This window comes from Nyctibius grandis, chromosome 4 (assembly GCF_013368605.1).
Source record: "Nyctibius grandis isolate bNycGra1 chromosome 4, bNycGra1.pri, whole genome shotgun sequence".
Classification (NCBI taxonomy): Eukaryota; Metazoa; Chordata; class Aves; order Nyctibiiformes; family Nyctibiidae; genus Nyctibius; species Nyctibius grandis.
The window spans coordinates 10,355,814-10,379,937 of NC_090661.1; the positions used below are offsets into that span (position 1 = coordinate 10,355,814).

General features: G+C 41.0%; 1 protein-coding gene across 6 annotated transcripts in view; it reads right to left on the minus strand.

Annotated features, from left to right (window-relative positions):
- Positions 1–7,072: 7,072 nt before the first annotated feature.
- The window catches only part of TEAD1 (TEA domain transcription factor 1), a 163,968-nt gene continuing 146,916 nt past the window's right edge, over positions 7,073–24,124 (minus strand). For all 6 annotated transcript variants that reach the window (XM_068398139.1, XM_068398137.1, XM_068398138.1 and 3 more), the window contains 3 exons: positions 15,591–15,731; positions 13,949–14,101; positions 7,073–12,932 (listed from right to left, as the gene is read on the minus strand). In XM_068398139.1, coding sequence (XP_068254240.1) covers positions 12,819–12,932; positions 13,949–14,101; positions 15,591–15,731 — 408 coding nt within the window. In that variant the 3' untranslated portion in view covers positions 7,073–12,818. The remainder of the gene's footprint in view (positions 12,933–13,948; positions 14,102–15,590; positions 15,732–24,124) is intronic.

Genomic DNA, 24,124 nt, shown 5'->3' on the forward strand with positions numbered 1-24,124 from the left:
GAGTAATAACTTTTCTGTGGAGAGTCAGATGGTTTCTATATGCTTAGTAGTCTTAGTTTCCCTTGAACTGTGTAATTCAATTGAGGTGCCGCACTCAGCTTTTAAACCATCTCATGCCAACGTATCACAGCGCAGCTGTATTCCCGCACTGGCAAAGCCACTGAGCATCTCTGGCAAGCTGCATATCTGCAGCGTTTGGTCTTGATCTTCTTCAGAGCGATACGAGGACAGTCTGACTGACTGAAATCCAAGTCTGCCTCCTCTAGTGACCTACCTTCAACGGTAGTTGGAAGCAGGGCTGGAAGTAAATTAGTGCTTTAAGTTTCTGTTTGTACTACTCCAGAGGTACACAGAGGTTTCCAGGAGAGACAGGGCCTCTGTTATTTTATGTGCCACGTGACATAGGGTATCACACAGGCCAGGCAATAGACAATTTGGAACCAAGCTAAGAGAATATGTGCCTTATATTGTAGATAATATATGGTACTGTCAGTGATGTGAAGAAATACAGAGAAAAAAGCAATCAACCTGAAATAGAACTAAAAAATAGAGGGTTGGGGTTTTTTTAATGTTAACTTTGCTGTCTCAGCAGAAGCCAAGAAGCCAATATGTTATGGTAACTGGTACAGTTTTCCTTCTTTTTATCAGAAATTTGGGCTAATTTTTAATTGATATAGCAGATGAAAGTCACAGGTAGGATGCTGGTCCAAGGGAGAGCTTTGGAAGAGAATGGAAAAGCCAATGTATTACATTTGCTTATACTTTACTAGTTCCCTAAAAATACATATAGACTGAGGTAGTAGATAGAAGCTATTCCCAAGTACCAAAACTGTATTGCTGAACCAGACCATAGTGAGAAAGGGGAGGAGGTTGAACAGGTATTTTTTTGTAGTAGTTGTTCGGGTGGATCAAATCCGTCCAACCTTGGTGCCTAATTTACGTTGATAGATAAATTTCCACATTATGTCTTCAGACTGTGCGCTAGAGAAGACTGAGAAAACCAAATATCTTACCAAATCTGGTCACCTTGTGCTAAGGGTGCCACTCCATATTCTGTTAATTAGGCAGGAAGGGATCAGCCCGTTTCCAAAGGAGACTCAGAAGGAGTTGCTGTTCGTAGTTATTCATGATGAATGCTGCAGCTGTTCTTTCTGAACACAGATCCAGAAAGTAGAAGGGAGATGACCTTCAAGATTTACAGCAGGCCAAAGGAAGGTCAGTGGCTGGCAGGAATATGGGAGGGGGGAAGAAAGGTGAGAAATTTTTGTTAAAACACAACAGTGACCCCCTCTGCCTGCAGGTCACCAGCATGTTTAAATTGGTAGTTCTTGTCTCTTGTGCTAATTAGTAGGTGCTACAGTGGAAGTGTATATACTGTCAGCTTAAATTCAGTTAATTGAGAAGGTAGACTGTGCCTTTCAGGTATTCTTTTAGGGTAAACTCTTCCTGTTAGGCACAATATGTTATCTAGGGACCCATCCTTCACTCACTTGAGATCGTGGAAAATTTCCTGTGTCCCAGCTGGGAACACAGGTGCATCCAGAAAGATGAAGAACAGAGGCCTATTGCTTTCCAGGATATCCTGGCACTGAGTGCACACATCAGTAGAGCACACTGGATAGATAGGTCATGATTTGTTTGTACTACCTATATGTCCTATATATCTCTATGTTTCTTATTTATCTTTATATATATTTATTAGTTCAAAGACCATTTAAAATGATTCCCTTTATTTAAACATCCTCTAGATTCTATCTGCTTGTTTGTGCCTCCAGGAAAATCAATCTGTGTAGGGTAGTGAGCACAACTGTAATAAAGGAGAATGAAAATAAAATAGACAGTGAAATACGATGTGCTCTCTCCAGAAGGGAAAGTAGAAGCCTCAAGCCAAAGTCCAAAGGTTACGTACCATGGTAATGGTCTTATCTAACCTGATTATACCTAGTACTTGCAGGTAAACAGATTGAGACATGCTGCAGTCATGAAATGACTACAACAAAGCCTGATGAGACTCGCTGCCACCCCATGCTCTACATTAGACTGTGTTGCAGCAGCAAGCACCAGAATCCTTCAAGATCTAGCTGTTGTCTTAGGGCCATATCCTTCTCTTGGGCATGCCCAAAGATTTGGGCCACTTTGGTGGAGGGTCTAAGGAGAAAATCTGGAATGTGCATGAGCCTCCTGGGCTCCTGGCTGAGGGACTTTGTCAGATGTTCAGATCTCAAAGTGATACTTCTTGTAAGCACAAAAACCAATTTTGTCATCATAGGGAGGGTTAAATCCAGTTATTGCAGGGATTGATACAATCTTGAAATGAAAGGGAGCAAGAATGAATGTTTCTTTTAAAGACATTTTGGGTTGTATCTTGGGTTGTATCTTGGTCAGAGTTTCAAGCTTTTTTGTTCACTTGCTGGCAGAGGAGTTTCTATTGCCTCTTACCACGGCCTCTCTGCATGCCTGGCATTTCCTATGTGATGTGGGGCCGTGCGCACTCTCAGCACTGAGGCTGTTTCCTAGTTTTCAGCAGAGCTGAGCAGCACATTCTCTGAGCCCAGTGTCCCAGCTTCTCGTCAAGTACTTTTCTAATGGCTGAACAGCATTTTTGTGTTTAACCTTTGAACAGAAAGCTTAAATATTATACAGAATTCCTCTTTTTCTATTTGTTAAAGAAACTGGACACCCCCCACCATTACATAATTACACACCTGTTGTTTGAGGACTACAAGGGTAACAAAGCATCTGCACCGCACAAACTTCTAAATTATATTGTGCAGGTATCAGTGTCCATAGATCTCCTTTGTAATCGTGACCATCTCTTACGCATAAATACTTGTCTGTCTTGTCAACAGGCAGCCAAAAATGAGCTCCAGATGACGTGTTGTTTTTTTCACCCTTGAGTGTGTGTTTGGAGAGCTGATAGTCTCACCACTTCCCTGTTCCCCCTGTTTTGCGGACACAAGCACACCACGCTGCCTGCTACCACCACACACTCTTCTAGTAAGGAAGAGCTTGTTGCTGGAGCTGACAGACCACTTGACAGATCCATACTGTGCAGCTCTATCTCCATGGCTTTCACCTCCTTGCTCCCCTCCACCTACCATCTGCCTCCCTCACAGGGAACCTGTGGGCAGCCCTGATCTTGAACTTTCCACCCCCTCCCAGATCTTTCGTATCTGTAAATCTGTCTACTGCTGCATCCACAGCTTTCCCATGCGTCTCACAGGCACACCCGAGAAAGCCTAATTTGTGCAGGAACTTCTGACGTTGGCAATGGTCACTCGCAACTATCCAGCCACTTGAACACGCAGAGCTCTGCACCTGTTCTTTCAGTATTTCAGGGGTTGTCTGATGTTCTTCTCCCCTTCCACCACTCAGTGGTTCCCTACCAGGTTATTGGTCATATTCATATTAATTCATATTAATGAGCACCCTGTATGCTTTCCTCAGCCTGGTCCTCTGGGTTCATTTCTCTTTCTTTGATACTTTTCCAGCTGCCTCCAGTTGATTAACACTACTTTTGTCTCTGCTTTTATGTGTCTGACCAGAGGTAGTGGAAAAGCCTTCTCCTCTGCAGTCCTCTGAAACAGCCTTTACCCTATCTCCTGCTTCGTCAGCTTCATCTTCAAATCATGGTTAATCCCCATGGCTAATGCTTCCTTTCCCTTAGTATTCAGGTACCTTCAAGCTGACTTTCTCCACTGTGCTTGTACCTACTCCCTTGGTGCTACAGTTTGCTGGGGTAGACAGTTCTCTTCCCACCTCCTCCCGAGCTGAGAAACCACACTGGCCTAGAGCAGGGCACGAGAGAGCCTGCCTGACTGCCTGTGTCTGCCCTGTTTGGTGCCTCTCAGTGGCTCCTGAGCCCTTAGACTTGCTCTGTCTGAGTGGCCATTACCCTTGAACCACTTCCAGCACTGATGTTCTTAATGGGAAGATGTTTTATTTGCATGGAAAAAAATGCTAAGCTGATGCCATAGTTGGGTCTGAGTGCTCTGCCTGCCCTGCGGTGCCTCACCCAGAGTAAAGAGCAATTGTGAGCCTGGTGATCCTAGTCTCAAGTTATAGCCTTTCAGAGAAGGGAGCAGTCAGAGAAAAATTCTGCAAAAAGGGGGCGGTCTCAGATCTCAAGACCCCCTCCCATTCCTGTGTTCATTCACTGCCCAGGTGACGTTGTGTCCTTTTGTTGGCTGCGAGATGGGTGAAAGGGGGCAGGAAAGCCAAAAGATTTGGAGTTTGCTTGTTACTGCACCACATCAACCTGCTCCTTTGCGCTTATCCAGAGCCTATCGCTGGAAAGTCTTTGGGCACCTCCCAAACATTACTCACTACCACCTCCCTCAACACAGGAGATCATTGGTGGAGATAGGGGAGCACAAACCCTGCAGAGACTAGTGTTCTGTCTGCCACATTATTGCTGTAAAATCTGGAGGTGAACTGCACTGTTGAGTTTCCACCCATCATGGTGTTCTGATGCTACAGCTTAGATTAAAACCTCTTAAAAATACAATATAGTCATAGTAAAACCAATACAGATATTTTACAATGAAGCCGTCAAATTCTCTGTGCTGTGGAATGGTGCAATGTGTACAATGTGGTTGAACCTAGTACTTAATTGCCTGAGTTTGTCATATGTGGGTTCATTTTAAAACTAATGGAAAGGCCAAACATCACGAAGACACAGGTATTCCCCCCTCCATCCCCTCCAATTAGTGTAGAGCTGCATCAAAAAGGAAGTGTTCTCATAGCGTACTGAAGGGAACGGTTATAACCTGAATGCTGTTCTTGTACATTTTGCCAAGTATAATGCTCACTAGGAAGTTCAACATCACAGGTAAAAGGATAAGAGAAGACAAGTATCTTGGAAAAAAATAAATTCTCTGATAACACTGTAGAGAACATATAATCTTAGCAGAAAGGAATTTTTAAAAGTCTGGAAAAAAACCCTTGTTCTTTGGGCTCTGCCAACCAAAAAAAAATTGAGAAGGATCTTTAAATATGGCTAATAAACTTACATGCTTGGGGCAGGAAAAAAAAAATCAGTTTGTAGTTAATCCACTGGCAAAGTCAGCTGCACATACAGCTCAGCACTCTGTTCAGAGTAATTCTGAAAGCTGCTGCCATAGTCTGTCTTTGCTGGAGGTCCAGAAAGCAAAGCATTCAGGTGCATTTCTTAGTCTCAGTTTTCCCTCCTTCCTCCGATGGACTGTTTTGTTGGTGACAGTCTTCAAATGATCCTTTTCCTCCTTTCTTCCTGTTTTGTCCTGTCCTCAGCTTTTCATTTGGGTTGAAAAGCAATACCCTGCTACTCATTTTTGTCACTGTTACTTGCACTCTGGGTTTCTACACTTTTCCTTTTCTCTCCACTCCTAGTACAGTCTCTCTATCTACTCCCTCCTGCCCTTCCCACCTACACTAAGTTTCTAGTGTCTCCAGCACAGCTCTAGCTCTCACAAAACAACAGCAATCATATAACGATTTACAACCATTAACCAATTAAGTGTCACACCTCTCTACGAGGTAGGTAATTATTTCTGAACATTGCTAAGCTACTGCTGTTTGGTGTAACAGATTGTTCATCTGTTTCTGCTCCAAAGGCCCCAGACAACAATAGTAAGGCTGCGAAAGGTCAGGGTTGGGATGAGCAGCTCGGGCTGTGTGGAGGAACTGTAGACATCTGCTAACACACTGCTGAGCTCTGCACCCTCCTTTTACTCTTGGGTTTGTGAGCATTAATGTGTTCTGTATTTGTAGTGTCAAATAGGCTCCTTCTTTAAAAAACAGCCACAGAAAAGTCCATGGACCCCGCAGAGCTCATCATCCTACACTTCATGAAACGGCACAGAGTAACTGGTCTGTCTTCGTTCCCTGCCCATGCTGCCGTGTTCGCGTAAACCAGACTGCTTAGTCAGGGAGAGGCCGTTGCTTCTGCTGAAGGCGGCTCGTTAATAAACCAATGATGTGACGTTACATGGGGACTCCCAGCCTTAAATGCTGCATGACATTTTTCCCAAAGGTGGAAGATTTATGGTTTTTAACCTAAATTAATTAAGAAGCAGAACCTTAATTAAGAAGCAGGTTGCTTCTGAAACAGCTAACCCACTTCAAAGGGCTGAAGCTGTGTACTTACTGGGGAACAAAGAGAAAACAGGGTCAAAACAGACCATGTCTGTGCGTTGTTCTCAGCCCATTCATCTTGCACGTGGGGGGGTGCTCTGCTGGCATTTTAAAAATGGCAGGGGAACATCTGCCACCCAAAAGGAGAATTGGGGTGTGTGGGAGGGGCATGTGGTTTATTCAAAAGCCACTGCTCTCCTTTTGAAGCAGAAGATGAGCCAGATGTATTTTTTTTTTTAACTCTGCCAAGTCCTGGTCATGTTCCCATTGATTTCCGTTGATCCAGGATATCCCTTATTCTCTTTTTCTTTTCTTTTTTTTCCTAGCTAGGTGGTTTCACTTCACGAACGCAGCAGGCAAGTTGATCCTGTTTCATCCTCTCGTCATACCAGGTACAGCTGCTAGTTGAGGGGCAAGTGGTTTAAGAAAAACTAGACATCAGTCTCTTGAAAAACGTCACATTTTTAGGACCTCAGTTATCACAGAGCTCAGTGTCCTTCTGAAAGAAACACCTCAAACTCAGATAACTACTGTGTTCCTCAGTTCTAGCCAAGTTGGTGATGTATTTGATACCATTTATTATGTATGATTTTGAACAGGTCATTCCTGCTTCTGGAATAAAGGGGGATGGGTGGCTTTTCCCAGTAAAGGATTATGGTTTAAATGATGTTTCAAAAAAATCCACCACCATTTCTTTAGGAAGACACACAAGCTGGAAGTGGTTGCCTTTCTTGCTGATAAAATGCTAGAACGCATATGGGCTCATTGCTGAACACTGCTTTCGGGTGTGCCAGCCCTGAGTGCCATCCCTACAGGTTTTTGTAAATCCTGCTGGGTGTCCATTGCGCCTTTACGGAGCTACACAGCTACTTCTGCAAGTCTGGCCTTGTGCTACTTTGGAAAATGCTTTTGAAAGTTGCACCCAACATTAAAAAGAGAGTGATGTAAGAGATTAAGATAAATGCACAAACACTTTCATTTTCTTTATTTTCAATCGATACTGTATGAATACAAAGTTTCTAGAAAGCTACAAAAATTCTACCACTTTATCAAGAAGGCATCAAAATGTGTCACTTTGCAAAGACATGAAAACACCTGCAGTAACCGACACAAAAATAGCATTTTTAGAGTGATGAAATAATTGCACTTAACTGTCATGGATATTAAAGTTATCACACATATGTACCGCGAAAGCTAGAATACATTTTTTTTTTTACAAAGCACTTTATAAAAAAATTCTCTGCACACAAAACCTATAATTTTCATATTACTATCATACTAAAGATAAATTCACTTTAAAGCCAACACTTAAAACATTTTAAACAAAAAAAGGTACCAGTACCTACACACAGACAATAACAAATACAAGAATACTGTACTGCCAAGAGGTTTGACTGAAACTCCTTTTGAAAGCTTCTGCAAATATGTTAAGAAAACATTGGAGAACATTCACTTTTTTCAAAGAGCCTTCCCTCCCTGTCTAACCTAGAGGTACTTTATCATCAAAAGGCAAGTTCTACATCAAAAGTTACCAGCAGCAGTACAATATTAAAGTAACCACTGACCATATATGAATATGCTTAAGTCACAAACCCATTTTATACACATTACACAAATAAACATAAAGTGAGAATTCCATTAAGTCATTTACAAATGTGAACAAATGCACATGGCAAAAAAACCCCAAAACAAAACAAAAACCCAACCTGTTTTACATAAAATGTACTGAAGAATTAAAGGCTATTCAGGTTTTCAATGTTATAAAATTCTTTTGTCTTTTTTTTTTTCAGGCACATATTGTATTTTTTGTCTGCAGTCATGAGCCTGAATCAGAGGCCCATAAAACAAAACAAAACAAAAACAAAAACACATATTCTGTAAGGAGGTAACAGGGACCCATCTCCTTTTAGTCAACTGAGTGCATTTAAGATTTAATTTACACACTAAAACTAATTACATGATCTCAGCAAGAATGACCTGAAAAGTTAAAAGATTAAGATGTCCAAAGTGTTTCTTGTACTTTGACTTACCCAGCCTCAATCTTTTTTTAGGGGGCTAAACATCTCGTTACGAAAGATAAGAGGGGGAAAAGAGATCATCCTGAGAAAGGTACAAAACCGGACTCTACTACACACATCTGCTGTGTGACCGGGTACGTGTATCATACGGGTCAAGTAAAGGGGAGACAAAAGGTTTCTCAGCGTGACTGACTGATCCAGGAAAACTGTAAGGGGAACTGCTTCAGAAAGCAAGTATGCCCCTAGGACTTGCAGTGGAAAAATAAATAGATATGGATTGGTACATCAAATGTCGTATCTGCCTTGAACTGGCCAGTTACTTACATTCAACATTAATGTACACCCTTCATTATTTCAAACAGCCTATACCGTGGAGGTTTTAACGGGAGAAGCTACTGCCAAACTGAACGAGCTGTAGCTGTGGTAGAAAGGGAAAGTGAGAAACAGGCATTACATCTGCAATTCCTTCAAAACAGTGGTGCAGTACCTAAATAAAATCATTTTGGAATTCAAGTACGTAAAACTACATTTGTTAGTAGTAAATTTTAACAGCCCCAAATGGTACCATTATGCTTATTTTAATATTTTAATGAGACAGAAGTGTAGTTTATCACAAATATTGACTAGTACAGCTGAAACGTTTGGTAATAACTGAAAATATATGCTCTGCTTGTGGGGCGAAAGTGTCTTTGCCCTACCTCAGTCTCATTGAGTTCAACAGGATTACTTGTCTTATAGAGGTAAGTGAGATTTAGACCTTGAAGGAATAACAAAAATAATATTTAGAGGCAGGGAACTTGAGTTATCACAATATTTACCACACAGTGTCACAATATTTCTATATATAAAAAGTTAATCTTAGTTTTCATCAAATACCTTAAAAATCAAGTTAAAATTGTATTCACAACTATATAATCCCTCTGACAGCTTTTGGTTTTGCTGATATTTGTTCTTTCTAACATTATTTTCTTAAAATCTTGCTCCTCTTCCCATCAATTTCAGTTGTAGTGTACAGTATGGCCCCCGTTCACAGAAGGTATCAAATACAGACACATTTTTAAGAGGAGCTCATTTTTTTTTTCCAAGACATCATCTGGGAGAAAAACAAAACAAAACCACCCTGTGTTTTGAGTCGTGCTGGCCAGAGTTTCTCTAACAGCACCTTCACCCACAACGCTCCCACTCAACATTTCAATGCTTAAAACCACCCAATTGCATTTACCCTTCCTATTCGCTGTTCTCCATTTTTCAGCTTGTTTTATGCATCTGACTTTCAGCATGCACAACTTTGTAAACAAAATCTTATGTCCAAACAAAAAATCTTCACAGATACCGAAATATTATTAGCGGAGAACAATAAAGTCACATTTGTCCACTGTCTGAAATTCTGCAGTATATGGATCCCTCATTATGCAGATGCATGACTGGATGAAGAGAATATAAATGTGAATAATTTTAATTTTTATATCACAGACAAATCAGTTGCTGGTTTGCAATGCTGTCAGAAGTGGCAAACAGTAGATTACTCTTCAGCAGGTTGATCATTAGCAAAATTACTTTGCTATAAATGGTGCTCTTTTGTGAATGGAGGCCTGTAGATTCAACTTATTCCAATAAACCAAAGGCATTACGGTGATAACTAAATATTTTTGGTCTCTCTACAAATTGTCATTATTATGGCAGCACTTTTCTAAGCTGGAATTTCAAACCAAAGGCACTTTCATGCTAGAGTGCAGAAGAGTCACAATTAGTTATTTGGTCATGAAATTTAAAAAGGCAGCATTTATTAATACAATTCACTTTCCATGGAGAACTAAGAATCTGTAACCTTTCCTTTTGGTATAGACATTTAACTGCGTAGTAAATGGGACTGACTGGTACAGAAGGTTGATTGAGACCAAGCAGTCAAAGAGCATTTCTGTGGGAAAAAATACAGATATTTTTAAAAATGGAACCAATTAATAAAACAATATGTAAAATTTATGTTAAGAGGCTAAAGGTACTTCTAATATAATGCTAAGGCACTGCATATTGTAATGCTTTGGCAGCTCTCAATTAAAAGGTTCCTACAAAAAAGTAACAGTAACAAGATAAGTACTTCCAGCTTACAAAAGAGCTCACAGTTTACAGGCAGCCTGTTGGACTACACACCCCACACTGAACAGTTGAAGGATTAAGGCTTTTAAGAATTAACATATACAGGGTATGAATCATTTACAGAAGTATAAAGAAAAGACGATGGAAGTAGTTTCCCTAATATTACATATGTGAACACCAATAAACATTGTGACTTTTTATACCCTATAGTTACGGCATATGTAGTGTGCCAGCTTCTATTAAAAAAAACTGTACCTGGTTTTGCAAATTGACTTAACATACTTTATATGCCTCAAAGAGTTTGCTTGTTATTTAAAAAAAAATAAAATCACCAAAACCACAATTCAAACCCTAAATAAAAGACAACTTTCGAACAAAATAAAACAAAAAAGTAGTTTTTGACTTGTAACACCAAGTGCTTAGAATAAAGGGCTACCGTTAGGCTGTTACAATGCAGTGCTTTTCCTGATGTGATCGTTAGTGTTAAAAACGAGTGTTAAAAGAGACCTTAACATGGACATAGTTCTCTGTTCAGTTCATGGAATATAAACCAAAAGATCATCAGCCCTAATACCCACAAGCAGGTAACAGCTAGACATCACAGCAATCATCCACCTACTAGAGTTGGAGCAGAGGCAGGCTAAGGAATTTAAGTAGTCTCCCTTCCCCTTGGTGATGTTCGTATTGTCCCCTAACCTGAGTCCTCACCAGTGTTAAGGATGAACCTGGTCTGACGCAGACGTACAACAACCCGCTACCTCATCTAGGCTATATTCTAGTCTAGATAATTCAACAATGGGCAATTCTAACAGAGAGTACTGTGCAGAAATATAATATCCAAAAATTAAGACTGGCTTTTTTGAAGACTACAGCACTGTGCCTGGGAGTAATTTCTAGACTTAAATTGTGCATGGGCACATATCGGTATGGGGCAGGGAGGAGGGACCTGCTAAACATTAACTTCTTTGATCCAGGACTGCAGAAGACCTTCCCAAGAACGTTCTTTGCCGATACCTCACGACTGATCTTTAAGGTGGCTTGTGCTTGGCTGGGCAGCCCTCAGCCTTTCAGACAAATGTTTTGCGTGAGAACCCGCTGCTAGCCCAGCACCTGCCGAAACAACTGCTGCTTGGGCAGCTGTGGGGCAGTGCTGGGTGGGCAGTAGAAAAGAAACTGAGCAACATGCTCTGGCATAGCCAGGAGGAATGAGACTACTTCTCTCACATGTGCGTACCTCAGAGACTCACTCACACCCACGGTTTGAATCCTTACAGTATTAAAATGTCTCCAGCTGTACTTCATTTCCTGGAGTCTTCCCTGAATATATCAGAAGGATGAATGCTACCACATCTGGATGCAAAAGGACATCAGACACGTGGTACGTACGTGTTTGTTTCAGTTAAGGTCTTTGCCAGTCAGAACTGGAGAGACAACTGGGAGAGGCGTAAAAGCACCATGATAAAGAGGAAAAGGAGAAAAAAAAAAATCTCCACTTTCCAGTCGTCTTTGCCCGATGTTGGTTGTGATTTTCTAGCGTCCCATAGATATTAAAGCTGCTGATCCTTTCAGAGGTGTACGTATGCTTCTCTCAAACACATTAGTGTTTTGCTTTCAGTTTACGAATTACTCAGTGCTGTCGCAATGTCAGTTCTTTCCGTTCATCTGTTAATTTGAGTTGCAAGTTTTTCGCTCGTTAGAAAACATAGTTGTCCATATAAAATATAACTGCACACACAAGACTACATATAATGCAAGTCTAAATCTTCAGTATTTACCTACTTATTGCAAAATGAGCCATCTTTTTCATTAAATAATCAAATTTTCATATTAGTACAATACAACTTTATACTCTTTTAAAATACACTAGATATGTTAGGGGTAAGGGATGATGTTTTCTTTCTCTGCAATACCTGTTTGAAAGTTTAATGGATTAGAAGATTAGTTTTAGCGTTGAGAAAAAAATACAAAATTTGCCTAATCTTAGGACCTGTCTGTTTCTATCAGGCATTTCTTAAGGCTATATTTTTCATTTGGTTTCAAACAGAAGAATGTTTCATTTTAAAAAATAATTTAGTGAATTACATTCGTCCATATCTTCCACCCTAATTAGTTACAAAGATAAGTCTATAAAGATTATTAACTTTGTGTACTCATTTACAGTTATAGCTAAAGATTCATTTCAATTTCACTTGCATCGTAAAACAAGTATTTCATGTTGGAAAAAAACCCAAAATAAATTCTTACAAATGCTGTCAGTTTTTCCCCATGGCAAATGCTCTGTCATACATTTTTCTATCAGAATTAAAAATAGGCCCCCACAGACAGAGGTATTAGGTTCTTAAATACAGTCTTCCCAAAGAACTGTGGTTTACAAATTTGAAGAACACTTAGTTTTAGAAATAATTTTTACAACTGTACCAGAATTTCACAGCTACAATTATATATGAACACATTAAAAATGACTTCACTAAAACAGGATTTAGAAAAATGCGGGTGAAAGTTGGGCCAGAGGCACTGCCACTTAGTGTTGAGGTTTACAGTCTGTGTTTTGATAAAGAAGTGAAATGAAGTGTAGATATAAATAACTGCTCAGTCCTTTACAAGCCTGTAGATATGATGCTGTGCTCCATGTTCGCTGTTCGACACTTCAAATACACAAGCCATGCAGAGCAGGGTTTCTTGTGTATCTCTGTTTGTTACAACCTGTTTGAGGGGAAGGAAGAGGTAGACAGTGTATTACACACTCGGAAACACCAGGGCCAAAGCAAGAAACGACTGGCTTAATTAAAGATGATCTTTAGCTGTGACTGAAATTTGTGTCTCCTCTCGCTCCCTCTTTGGCACTTTAAACTGACCTCCGTGACTGCGCTCACGCACTGTGCTCTGGGGCTGAGCCGCGGGGCTGTAGCTCCCAGCGGAGGGCACTGAGGTTCATCCCACCCTGGCTGCTTGACCATGAGCCGCCATCGCACGGTCTTGGCTCAGCCTTCCTCAACCTGAGCCCCACTTCAGCAAAGGGGAACCAGCGCACCCTCGTCACCTTGTGTTCGCTTGCCAGAAGGCAGCTGAGCGGGGTGCATGTGGCTCTGTGCTCACGGCCCTACCCCTTCCCCATGCCGCCAGCCCTTGGTCCTGCCCCAATCCTATGGCAGCAGCAGCAGCTCATGGCTCCAAGCGCTTGGCTGAGGTGCCACTGCAAAGCCACAGTGAAAACCAGCAGGCGACTGGATGAAACTGGCTCAGAGGCCACTATGTGGACCATTCTTCATGCTTTAGCTTGCATATTGGGTGTACCCATTACTGCATGGTTTCCTGGCCCAAGAACTAATTAACACCGCTGACATTTGCAGTGTTATAACTGGCATCTCAGTAAGAACACATTAGATGAATGGGATGGTTCAAAGTTACTGCCTCAGGCTCGCTACAAACACCAAATAGAGACTTGCATGAAAAAAAAAACCAAAACCAGAGAGAGGTAAGCTGAATCTTTGGAAAGTAACAAAGATGTTTGTTCATGTTCTCAGCCAGCTTAGCCTTTTCATCCTTAGCGTCTATAGTGCACAATTCCAAGACTATTACTCTGAAGTCAATGGGATGAGGTGTTTAGTAAGCAACATGACTAAGGGATTTGGAAACTGGTTCTAAATATTACAAGTTAAGCAAGCCATACAAAGCCTGAGAGTATTTTAGAAATGGAAAAAGAAAAAGTGAGTCCATACCAATAAAATTGTAAAATTTTCCAACACGCTGTTCATCATGTATTTCTCTGGTAAATGCTTCAGCTTGTGTATGAAGTTGATCATATATTCACACATTGGAGAGCGATTTATCCTGTACACGAATCGGCCATTCTCAAACCTTGCATATTCAGTCTAACAAAAAAAAAAAAAAAAAGCATTTAGAATAAGATAATTCAGAAATAGCAAAGAAGTGAATACTAAATCTGTTCTTCTCTTTGTGTAGACAGAAAAAAAGAGAAAGTGGCTCTCAGACACCCCCCCCCACACACACTTGCTAACTCTCTGCTCGAGATATGCAGTGCCTTGCTAAAAATTCAAGGGCCCTTAATTATTAAAAGTTACAATATCACTACCTGTTTTCTAACCTGTGAATTAAAAAACTGAGCAGATGAGGATTACACAAAGGTAAGTTCAAGTCAAGGAAAAATGAATTAACTAGAAAACTTTGTGGTAAGATGATTTTACAATAGTTTTGAGGCAACTGTCTGCAAAGGGAACAGCAAAGAATAAGCTTATGTATTTATGCATAAATATTCACATACAAATATAGCTATATTATTGCATGATTTAATAGGCAATTTATGAATTACAGAAAGATGCAAGACTACAGTCAGAAGAAAACCAGACTGATTTAGATTGCAGGTGCTCACAAGGGGCTGAAGGAGGGTACAGCTGGGACTCTTGGGACTCCTGCTGCCCAGCTACCAATTGCTCAGATCAGGTACTCAGTGGCTTGTGGTTTTTTTTTTTTTTGGCTTTCTCTAAGCCTGGAATAATGGAAATGATGGAAAACTTTTTTATGGTCACCATGCACAGAAATCATATTTAATATAAGCAGGACATGAACAGTGACCAGTACATCTATAAAGGCTCGACCTGCAGCTCTAGGCTAAAATTCCCATACAAAAACTATATTGCAGATAATAGTGGTGGGTGTGGGGCTTGGCTTAGTACACAGAAGACAAGTTAAATAGCTGCAGTACCATTGTACAATAAACCAGCTGGCTACCTGACTGCGCTATACAGTAAAGAAAAGATAAAAAATAAATATAAAGGCTCTTGCGTGTTAAGAAAATATGCAACTTTGAATTCAAAAGCTGCTGGTGACTGGGGAAAGCATGCCTTTCAGTGCATGAAATAAGATAAAATAAGCATGGGTACAGATGAAACATAGCACACCATCCATGGCTTTAAAATGTTTAAAAAAAATCTAGATGATAGAGGGTAGCTCGTCACTGTAGTATGTTTCCAAACAGGCTGCGTGACTGGCCACGTGTTTGGAAATGGAGCAAAAGCATTTTTGCTTCAGCTCTTCCCTGCCACGTGATGGAGGAGGCAGCACTGATATCAGCTGCAGGTTCCCACCGAAGGGTGCCACAGGCGGAGTGGAGGAGGGTCTCCAAAGCAACATGTAACTAGGATTTTACTTAACTGTAGTGTCACCATTCCCACAGTGATTTTAAAATGAACCCAAACACTGCTGGGAAGGAAAATACTCTTTCAGGAAGGATTATAGGAAGAAAGGAAAAGACAGATAAGAGCAAATACAAGAGGGAGAAAAGCCTAATTAAAATGAAAGGGAACCAGAGAATCATCCCACACATCCCATCACAACACCCACCTCTACTTTTTCTACTACTTGCTTTCCAAATGAGCAGACTTTGGTGGAACAGGTGATTGTCATGTTTTCTGAGCTCTCGTACTGACTAGTGACTCCGTAAAACGCTCCTGTATCATCTTGAATGTTGCAGTTTAAGTCAGCCTGTTGGGAAAAAGGAATAGATGTTGAAGATTTTATTTTTTATTTGACAATGTCAGTAGCGTAAGCTGTAATTAGCTCACTGTTCTTTTCAGAAATACGGGGAGGGAGGAGCTTTATAGCGACAACAGTTACAGTCTGTCAGGAAAGTACCTGCCTAATTGTTGCAGTAAAAACCTTAGGGAAGTGGCAATTTTTTGAAACTTTAAACAACAGAAGACAACCCAGTATTTCTCTTGGCTACAGGTGACGTTCTTGTCTGGCAGATAGCTGATGAAGTCCCTGGAGCAAAGGGAATGATCACCTGCGAGGAGCCTGGCTCCAGAGCTGACTCCTCTGGAGGGAACCTGCCCTCCTGCCTCCGATGCAACCGAGCCATCCTGCTCCCGAGAGGCCATAGTACGCTTTCTCCTTTTCCTTTCTTAAAGCAATGAAATCCTCACGGCAAAGGGAGACAGCTGTGCAACACAGGAATCAAGCTCTGATAAGACTGTCAAGCCATATGGCCCTGATTCAGCAAAATACTTGACTTCACGGAGCTGTATGATGCACCTCACAGGCTTCACGTGAGCTGCGCGCACTGAGCCGTGCCTACTGCACCAATAAAATATTACTGGAAGTATTTGATTTCTTTCACTATTCCTCTGCAGCCTCAGTAACTACCCAGCGGCCTTTGATATCTAGCAACAGAGATTGAGACTTGCAGGATCAAGTGAGGAGCAGCGCTACCTTTAATTATTTATAACCAAATCCAAGTCCTGCGCACAGCATGATTAATTTGGCTACAAAGCAACAGCACGGGTCACATGCTGAATCCGGCCTCCCCAGCAGCACTGACGCTGTTCTGCCACTGTGCTCTTTGTCATCATGAATCCATTTTCAAAAGCCCTCAACTTAAAAGAGCACTAATACGGTCACAGGCAGAGTCCAGGGATATCCACAGCTGGATTTGTTGATTCAGGCATTAGCTCTGCTGACATCTTTGGTGCCCGAAGAGAGAGTGGGCAGGGTTTTCTTTTTATATGGAAATAGCTGATCAGCTACTGCAGTGTAACATCTAAGAATTGTCTGAATTTGTAACTTACTCTGAGATGAGCATGTTAGCAGGGAAATGCACTTTCGCAGCTGTTTCACTTCCAACTCTAGCTCTGCTTGGTTTTATTGCTAATACAGAAATGTAACAGAAAAAATTTTGACAGACAGATACTTTCATGTCTACCTTGAGACTTTTTAAAAACACAGTTTACAGGTATGTTTATTTACTAGTTAGTGTGGAATATTTATAATCCTGCCTTCACTATAGTTCAGGTCATTTGTAACTGCTATTTAATTTTTAACTACGCAACAACTCATTAATTCTACTTAGTGTCTACAGTCCTTATTTGTGGTACGACATTCTGAGGCAATATGCTGATAATAACACATACTGAGCTGGTTTGTGGTACAGAGAAGACAGAGGTCTAAGATTACTTCAGGCTGGCTTTGGTAAATTAATCAGTGGAGAGGTCTCCTGAGGTTTACACACAGTAACACAAACAGCCCTATAGTCACGTATTTTGCATAACAGAAAGAAATCCTATCGCTATTACACCTTGTTTCTTGCACATGTTTTGCATGAGGGCAGCAGTTAATGTTTAATGTACATCTAAAGCAGTGTGTTCACAGTGAGCTGTAAGAAACCGTTCTAAGCTAATAGTAAATAAGCAATTTGCCATCACAGCTGGCTTGCAATTGAAACATGACAAACATCTAAACATGACAAACTGTAGCAGCCATCCAGCCATGCCAGAGCTGCTCCACCAGAATTTCTGAAGAATAGGGATTTCTGATAAAACAATTGCATTGTTGTCAACAATAATAGTAACAACAACAACAGTAGTAGTAATCTCTTAAAAAGCGGTTATTCCTGCTTGCTACCACAATTACAATTTTATTATCACAACATTTTCTTTTTTTTTTTTCCTTTCAGATATGGACAAAATATTTAAGAAAACACAACTAAAATGCTCCTTATAGTTTCATGTTGTCAAAAGGGTCAACCACATAGATCTTACATCTCAAGCTGCAATAACAACTGTTTATAGAGTTAAAAAATAAGAATAACTTTTTGTCTGCTGCCTTCTGATTTTGAAGTCCATGGAAAGAAAAATCTAATTGTTGTATTTACATGCTGACATTTAACCTGGAAAAGTAACACATGTGGCCATCTGGCACCCTCTTGCTCACTCCCACAGCTCTTCCAACCCTTGCTCAAATCACCAGGAGTCCTGTGTACACAAAAAATACAGGCTGGGGCCCTGATGTTTGAATGAGGAATGCTTGAAATTAGCACTGAAATGTCATGATTTACTCTTATGCAATAACGACATTGTTGCAAAAGTCCCATGATGGTAATATAGATGTGAATTATCTTTATTTGCTATTCAGGTTTTTTTTTGAGTCTAGCACACAATAAAGGTGTTTTCAAGGAAAGATAGAGTTTTCCTTTTAAACAACAGTTTTCGTGTTCAACTAATTACAAACTGCTGAGAGCTGAAGCTTTAAGGCTCCTTCAAAAAGTGTAACACCAACATAAAAATCATGAGTTGGCAACAGCAAATACTCTTAAATGAAGGCTTCACCAAAGCACCTTTTAATACCAAAAGAATTTTGTCTGTTCTCACATACTATAACGAATCTTGCCCCTCAGCCTGGGTTCAATTTTTTTTCACTAGAGGCCAAGTACATGAACGCTAGGAAGGAGTAAGTATCATTGCAACGAGGGGATTGTCACGTCAAGGAAGTATTCTGAACCAGGTGTGGAAAGCTTTGGTCCATGCTGAGTACCTTTAGAAAAGAAGGAAAGATCATCGCTCCTGGTAAAATACAAAACTTTGGTTAAAAAATTATAGTGAAAGACTTGTTGATTATATTGTTATGGCTTACATAGTAAGGGGTTCATCTAAACACATGCACCTGAAAGTAAAATTGTGTTTCTTGAACTGATGGAAGTGGGTCACAATTAAAATTCCCCTCCCCCAGGTTATGGAACTACCAAAAAAAAAAACCAACAAAACCGCTGTGCTAAAAATGGGCACTGCTGTGGCTATGAGAGTTGTAGCTTTGAGCAGGATCAAGGTGATGTCTTGCCCTGGTATGCAGCTTTAGCAGGATCCTTACTATAGTATTGATTCCAGGTTTTGTGTCTACATTTTAGAAAGGATGTTGGAAAATTGGAAAGTGTTCAGAAAAGAGTTACAAGAATGATTTCAGGTCTGGAAAACATCCTTTGTAGTGAATGACTAATGAAACTCCATCTACTTACTTTTTCCAAGGGAAGTTTTTCCACGACTTTGTCATAGCCTACAAGTTGCTACATGGGGAAGAGTCTTCTGATTGATGATAGATTAAATCTTGCAGAAAAGGACATTAAAAGACAGAAAGCTAAACCTATGCAAAAGCTAAATGAGAAACAAGGCAGAGGCTGGTACTGCTGACGGCAATGAGATGCTGGCATAATTTTCGAACGTGGTGGAATCACCATTACTTGGGGTCTTTTTCAACCATGCTAAATATCTAACTAACAGGGATACTCTAGTTTGAGTAGGCTTATTGTCTGGAGGCAGACATTACTTAGTGAGGTTCACTGTCTATATTACAGAAGAGGCAAGAGTAGATAAATATAATAATAGCAAAATTGAAATATAGGAATTTATCTTATTAACCTCAATTAACCCTCGCCTTATAATTTCCTTTTGCAATGATCCCTGTGAAAAATGTGACAACAGTCAAGCTTCTGGAGCGCTCTGCTTGCAGCCTCTCATGCTGCAAGCAGCTTTGGCTCATTATTCCTTGGTACTCTGTCTCTTGCATTTCAGACTCAGCCTGCAAATCTTCCTGGGCTGTAAACCACCTTTCCCTTCTGTATAGGTTCTCACGCAACTGTGCTCTGACCCACGGCTCCAGGAATTAGGGCTGGTGAGCACTATTGTAGCATATACAGATAAATAACCTTTCGAATGGTTACTTCAAAAATATTGGTGTGATTCCAAATATTATGGCATGATCATGTGATGAACAGGAGCCCATTAACACACTGTATTTTAAAATACAAGATCAATACAATTTAGGAAAAAAAAAAAAACAACAACTTAAAAACACAAATGGAAATTTTTTTTTTATTTTTTACTTTCAAGAGTAAAACTCTGATTTTGATTTATTTCTCAGAGCTGAGATTTGTATTAGCTGAATGCATTTGGAGACGGGAGAGGCACTCAGTTTTCTGGCACCCTATCTACAGTGGTTGTGCAAGAGCATGATTAATTCATTAATAAAGCAAAGCTTGACAATGCGTAGCACTGAAAATATTACATATTAAGAGCACCAAGTGTTTGATGTGCTTCATGCAGAAGCCTCTGCCAGTGTGCCAGAGCAAGCACCAAAACAGAGCTGGCTGCAACCAAAATAAAGAGTAAAAACTTAAAAAAAAAAAAAAAATTATTCTTCATTTCAGAAGAGCTCTCAGGCTCTATGTTAAAGGCGGTGGGCAGAGGGTAGAGCGCTTGTATAATAATAACAGCTTTGGCTAACAAAAAAGCAACTCCAGCAAAAATTGCTGGGAAGCGTCTAAATCCTTCCTGCTGAGTAGAAGGAAAACAGCACCTACTGGAAACAGCGGGATTTGGGGAGGGCCAGAACAATTTACACTGGCATTCGGTAGTTAACATTAAGCACATAAGGTCACTTATTAACAACATATAGGTTTTTAACAACTGCTGACTGCAGGGAGGTGTGTTACTCATATGACTGCATCATGCCTCCCCTCCTCCTCTCCAAAGAGTGATCAAAGAGCAGAGATTCCAAATTGTGAAGCAATTTTTTCCAACGGGAGCACTGGGTCATTGGCACGTTTCACCGCGCGTTACGCTGCAGCTCCGGAATTGCGTCCAGGTCTGCCACGTGGTTGGGCTTGTGACGGACAGGCCAAGCTGCTCCGGCTTCCCAGCTGCTCAGCCCCTTCCACTCATTAGCCAGCCCCAAGCGCTAATGCCCTTGCATCAATTTGCAAAGGGGTTCTCCACAAGCACCACGTGAGCTCCCTGCACCGAGAGGGCTGCGATGGGGAAAAGAAAATGGATGTCTGCTTTCTTCCATATCATTTGTTTTGCATACATTTGCATGCTGGCCATAGACCCATTCACATTACGGATACCATTTGTGAGTTGCAGATCATTTGCCAGTGAAAGCTGGCAAGTGTGCATGTGTGTCTGTGTGTGTGCGGAGGGAAATCCAAGATTCTAGATGGTGCAATATAAATTACATGTAAAAAAATAGAAATAAAAAAAAAAAAAAAAAACAGTAGCCACAATTGTGTGTGTGTGAATGAAGGGCACAAAGAATCTCTGCGCCTTTTAAGACGGCTGGAGGGACATGGGGATAAATTCAGGAGAGGGTGGGAGGAGACCACAGACGTGAGCCATTTCTGAACACTGATTACATGGGTAAATTGTTTGTTCCAGTGTATCACAAAGCGAAGGAGCATTATTTTTCATGCCACAGCTGTTTTGAATAAGAATAGGAATAAACTTAACCGTCCTCCTCATGTTACTTACCACTAATTATGGCATATATTTACATCTATAAAACAGTAAAATTTTGGGGGACATAATTTAATGCCCCTTTATTGTGTAGATTCCTTTATTTCCATCCCACATTTGAATTTCAAAAATGTTTAGGACTTCAAAGCATCTTTAAAAGCTTGCCCTAATTATAATATGCATTACTTTCTAAAACTCCTAGTTTGCATTGCAGATTCCTGCAAATAGAGGCATTCATTTTAAACATCAATTAGTATCATCCATGCATCTTCAGATGAGTTTGGGTCTTTATTTCAGAGTTGCACTGAGCTCTGACTAAGCTTTCCTCAGTTTGAAGAATAGTTCAAGCTACTGCAAACATTTACAATTAAGACAGAGGATCAGAGCAGCAGAAAGCCTGACAGCCCAATATTAAATTGTATCAGCTGGTTTGTTTTTTTTCCTTCTCCCACTAGTTAGAAAACATCCCTCCTCCTTTCAGATATATTTGCTTCCCATAACTGTTCCTGTAGCTGCAGAAGTCGGAGTTCAGGCTTGGCACAGAGCGTTTGGCAGTGTCAGAGACACAAAACCCCTGGCCCTGCTATTGTGAGGTGTGTTTACACCAGCACTAATGATCCCAACGGAGGCACGGACCCACTGCACGATACTGTAGGTTACGTAGAGAAGTCCTGCAAAAAGAGGATCCCTGCCTCAGAATTTGCATTTGGGGGTTGAGGCAAAACATGAGAGAGAAGTAACGAGCTAAACCAGAACAATTTAGTCCAGGCTGCAGCAGACAGATACACACTGCTGAATTAACATTCAAGGTGCTTCTAGTAGTGAAAAGTGTGCCAGAAGAACTAGCGCTAGACAGGGGCAAGCCGCAAAGCTAGCAGGGGCATAAAGGGAGAGAATGTGTTGTGCCTTCCGAGAGCAATTCCCTTCCCAGAGTCAATGGAGATGTATGTGCTCATAACAGAAGAGCCAAAAATGAAGGTACTGGGATATGTGGCTGAGAGACACTGGATTCAAGAGGGAGGTGGTGTCAGTGGGACAGACGTACCGTCAACTTCCTGCAAGAGAAAGTAGAGAGCCAGGGGTGGCAGAGCGCTGGGCAATCGGCACTGGGGGCCAAGGAGGCAAGGCCAGCAGTAATGTTTTAGACAGATGTTTTGGGGTAAAGCTGGAGGTGCGATCTATCATTTAGTTTGAACTCTTTCAGGAGGCCTAAGTGTATTATTTAGTGTTGGATAATTTAAGAATAGTAGTGAGTAGCCAGTGGGGATAGCATTAGATATCAATATGAGTAGAACTTCAACCAATAAAAGAAACTAATAGAGGCAACGTGTGTTGACTTAGCTTTTAGATAGGCTAATCAGAACTTCAAAGACCAGAAAACTTTGGGCCTTTTCTGAAGTCACAAAAACAGTTTGAGTATGAACTAACCAACAGGAACGTTGACCTTACTCAGATTAAGATTAGACGGCCTGAATCATACCTGATTATTTTACATAGATCGGGCTTATTTTGTTAGTGACTAAGGTAACAGAAGCAGGATTGTGCACTCAACCTGCACCCAGGGAAAGGTTTCATCTGCAGATGTTCTGCAGCCCTGTCTGAATTCCTCGTCAGTGTTCTAGCAAATAACTTTTACATTTATTGAAGAATCTTTATTTTTGTTTTCATTTTATATCCCTGTAATCTCCAGTTTCATCTCATTGCCACACAAGTTTCCTGTGCCATATCATTAGCATGTTGTTCCTTATTTACTCATTGTACTGAGTGCAAAACATACCGAGTAAAGCTCCTTCTATTACTGTAAAAGCCCGTCTCTGGGGTGACTTCCCTGAACTCTCTGGTTCCCAGTGACTACCTGGGATAAACAGCAGAAAACAGTCACTGCATTCAAGCTGCAAGCCAAGGACCTGGAAATTGCTCTGCAGGGCTGTAAGGCTAGTTGTTTGAGGCGGTGTAAAAGGAGAAGTCTCTTCCTTTTGTACCTCCTGCGCTGTTAGGTAGGAAGAGGCCCAAAAGTGTGACGTCCAGACGTGTCACCAGGACTGAGGCCAGAAGCCCATCCATTCCCAGCATCAGGCTGTATTTCACAGGAGATACAATCTGTGTGAACCAATAAACCTCTGCAAAGCGAAGCAACACTTTGCTTTGTAGTCCATACCTGTGATGCTTCGCAAAGTCAACTCCACAATTGCCAAATGTCTTCTTGTAAGAACTGAGACCTTTCCCTCCCACTTTTTTGTAATCAAACCTTATTACCTTTGTCACAGGGAAAACCATGCTGCTGAGAAGCCTCAAGCAGAACTAAATGGGAAAGAGCAAGAGGAGTACTCTTTCCAGCTACCACTTTCTGCTTTAGTCATCCTCGATGTGAGTGCTCGTCTCTGCTCTTCCTGTTTCCCACCTTTCCACACTAGATTTAATGTCAAAACAAAATACCCTTTTTGCTGCCTTCAGCAACACGCCAACTGCTCTTTAAATCCACTTACAGGCTCACCATCCCTTCTGGCATCAAATCCTCACCTTCACTTTCAAGCTTCCACATGCCATGACACCTGCCTGCTTTCCTTCTCTGGTTTCCCTCGTCTCCTTTCACTCATAGTCCCTGGTTTTCTTTCATTGATTCTCCTTGCAGTACTTACTTGCCCAACACAAATTCATAGTCCTCTTCTACTCACATTACAATCAAATTCCATCAAAACGTGGACTGTCACTGGACACCGATGCTAGGGTGCACTCCATAGCTTACAGCGCTGAGCAAACTATCGATGGTTACATGACAATGAAGGCAGAAGACAGAAAGAATGGGAAGAGGGGAATGGT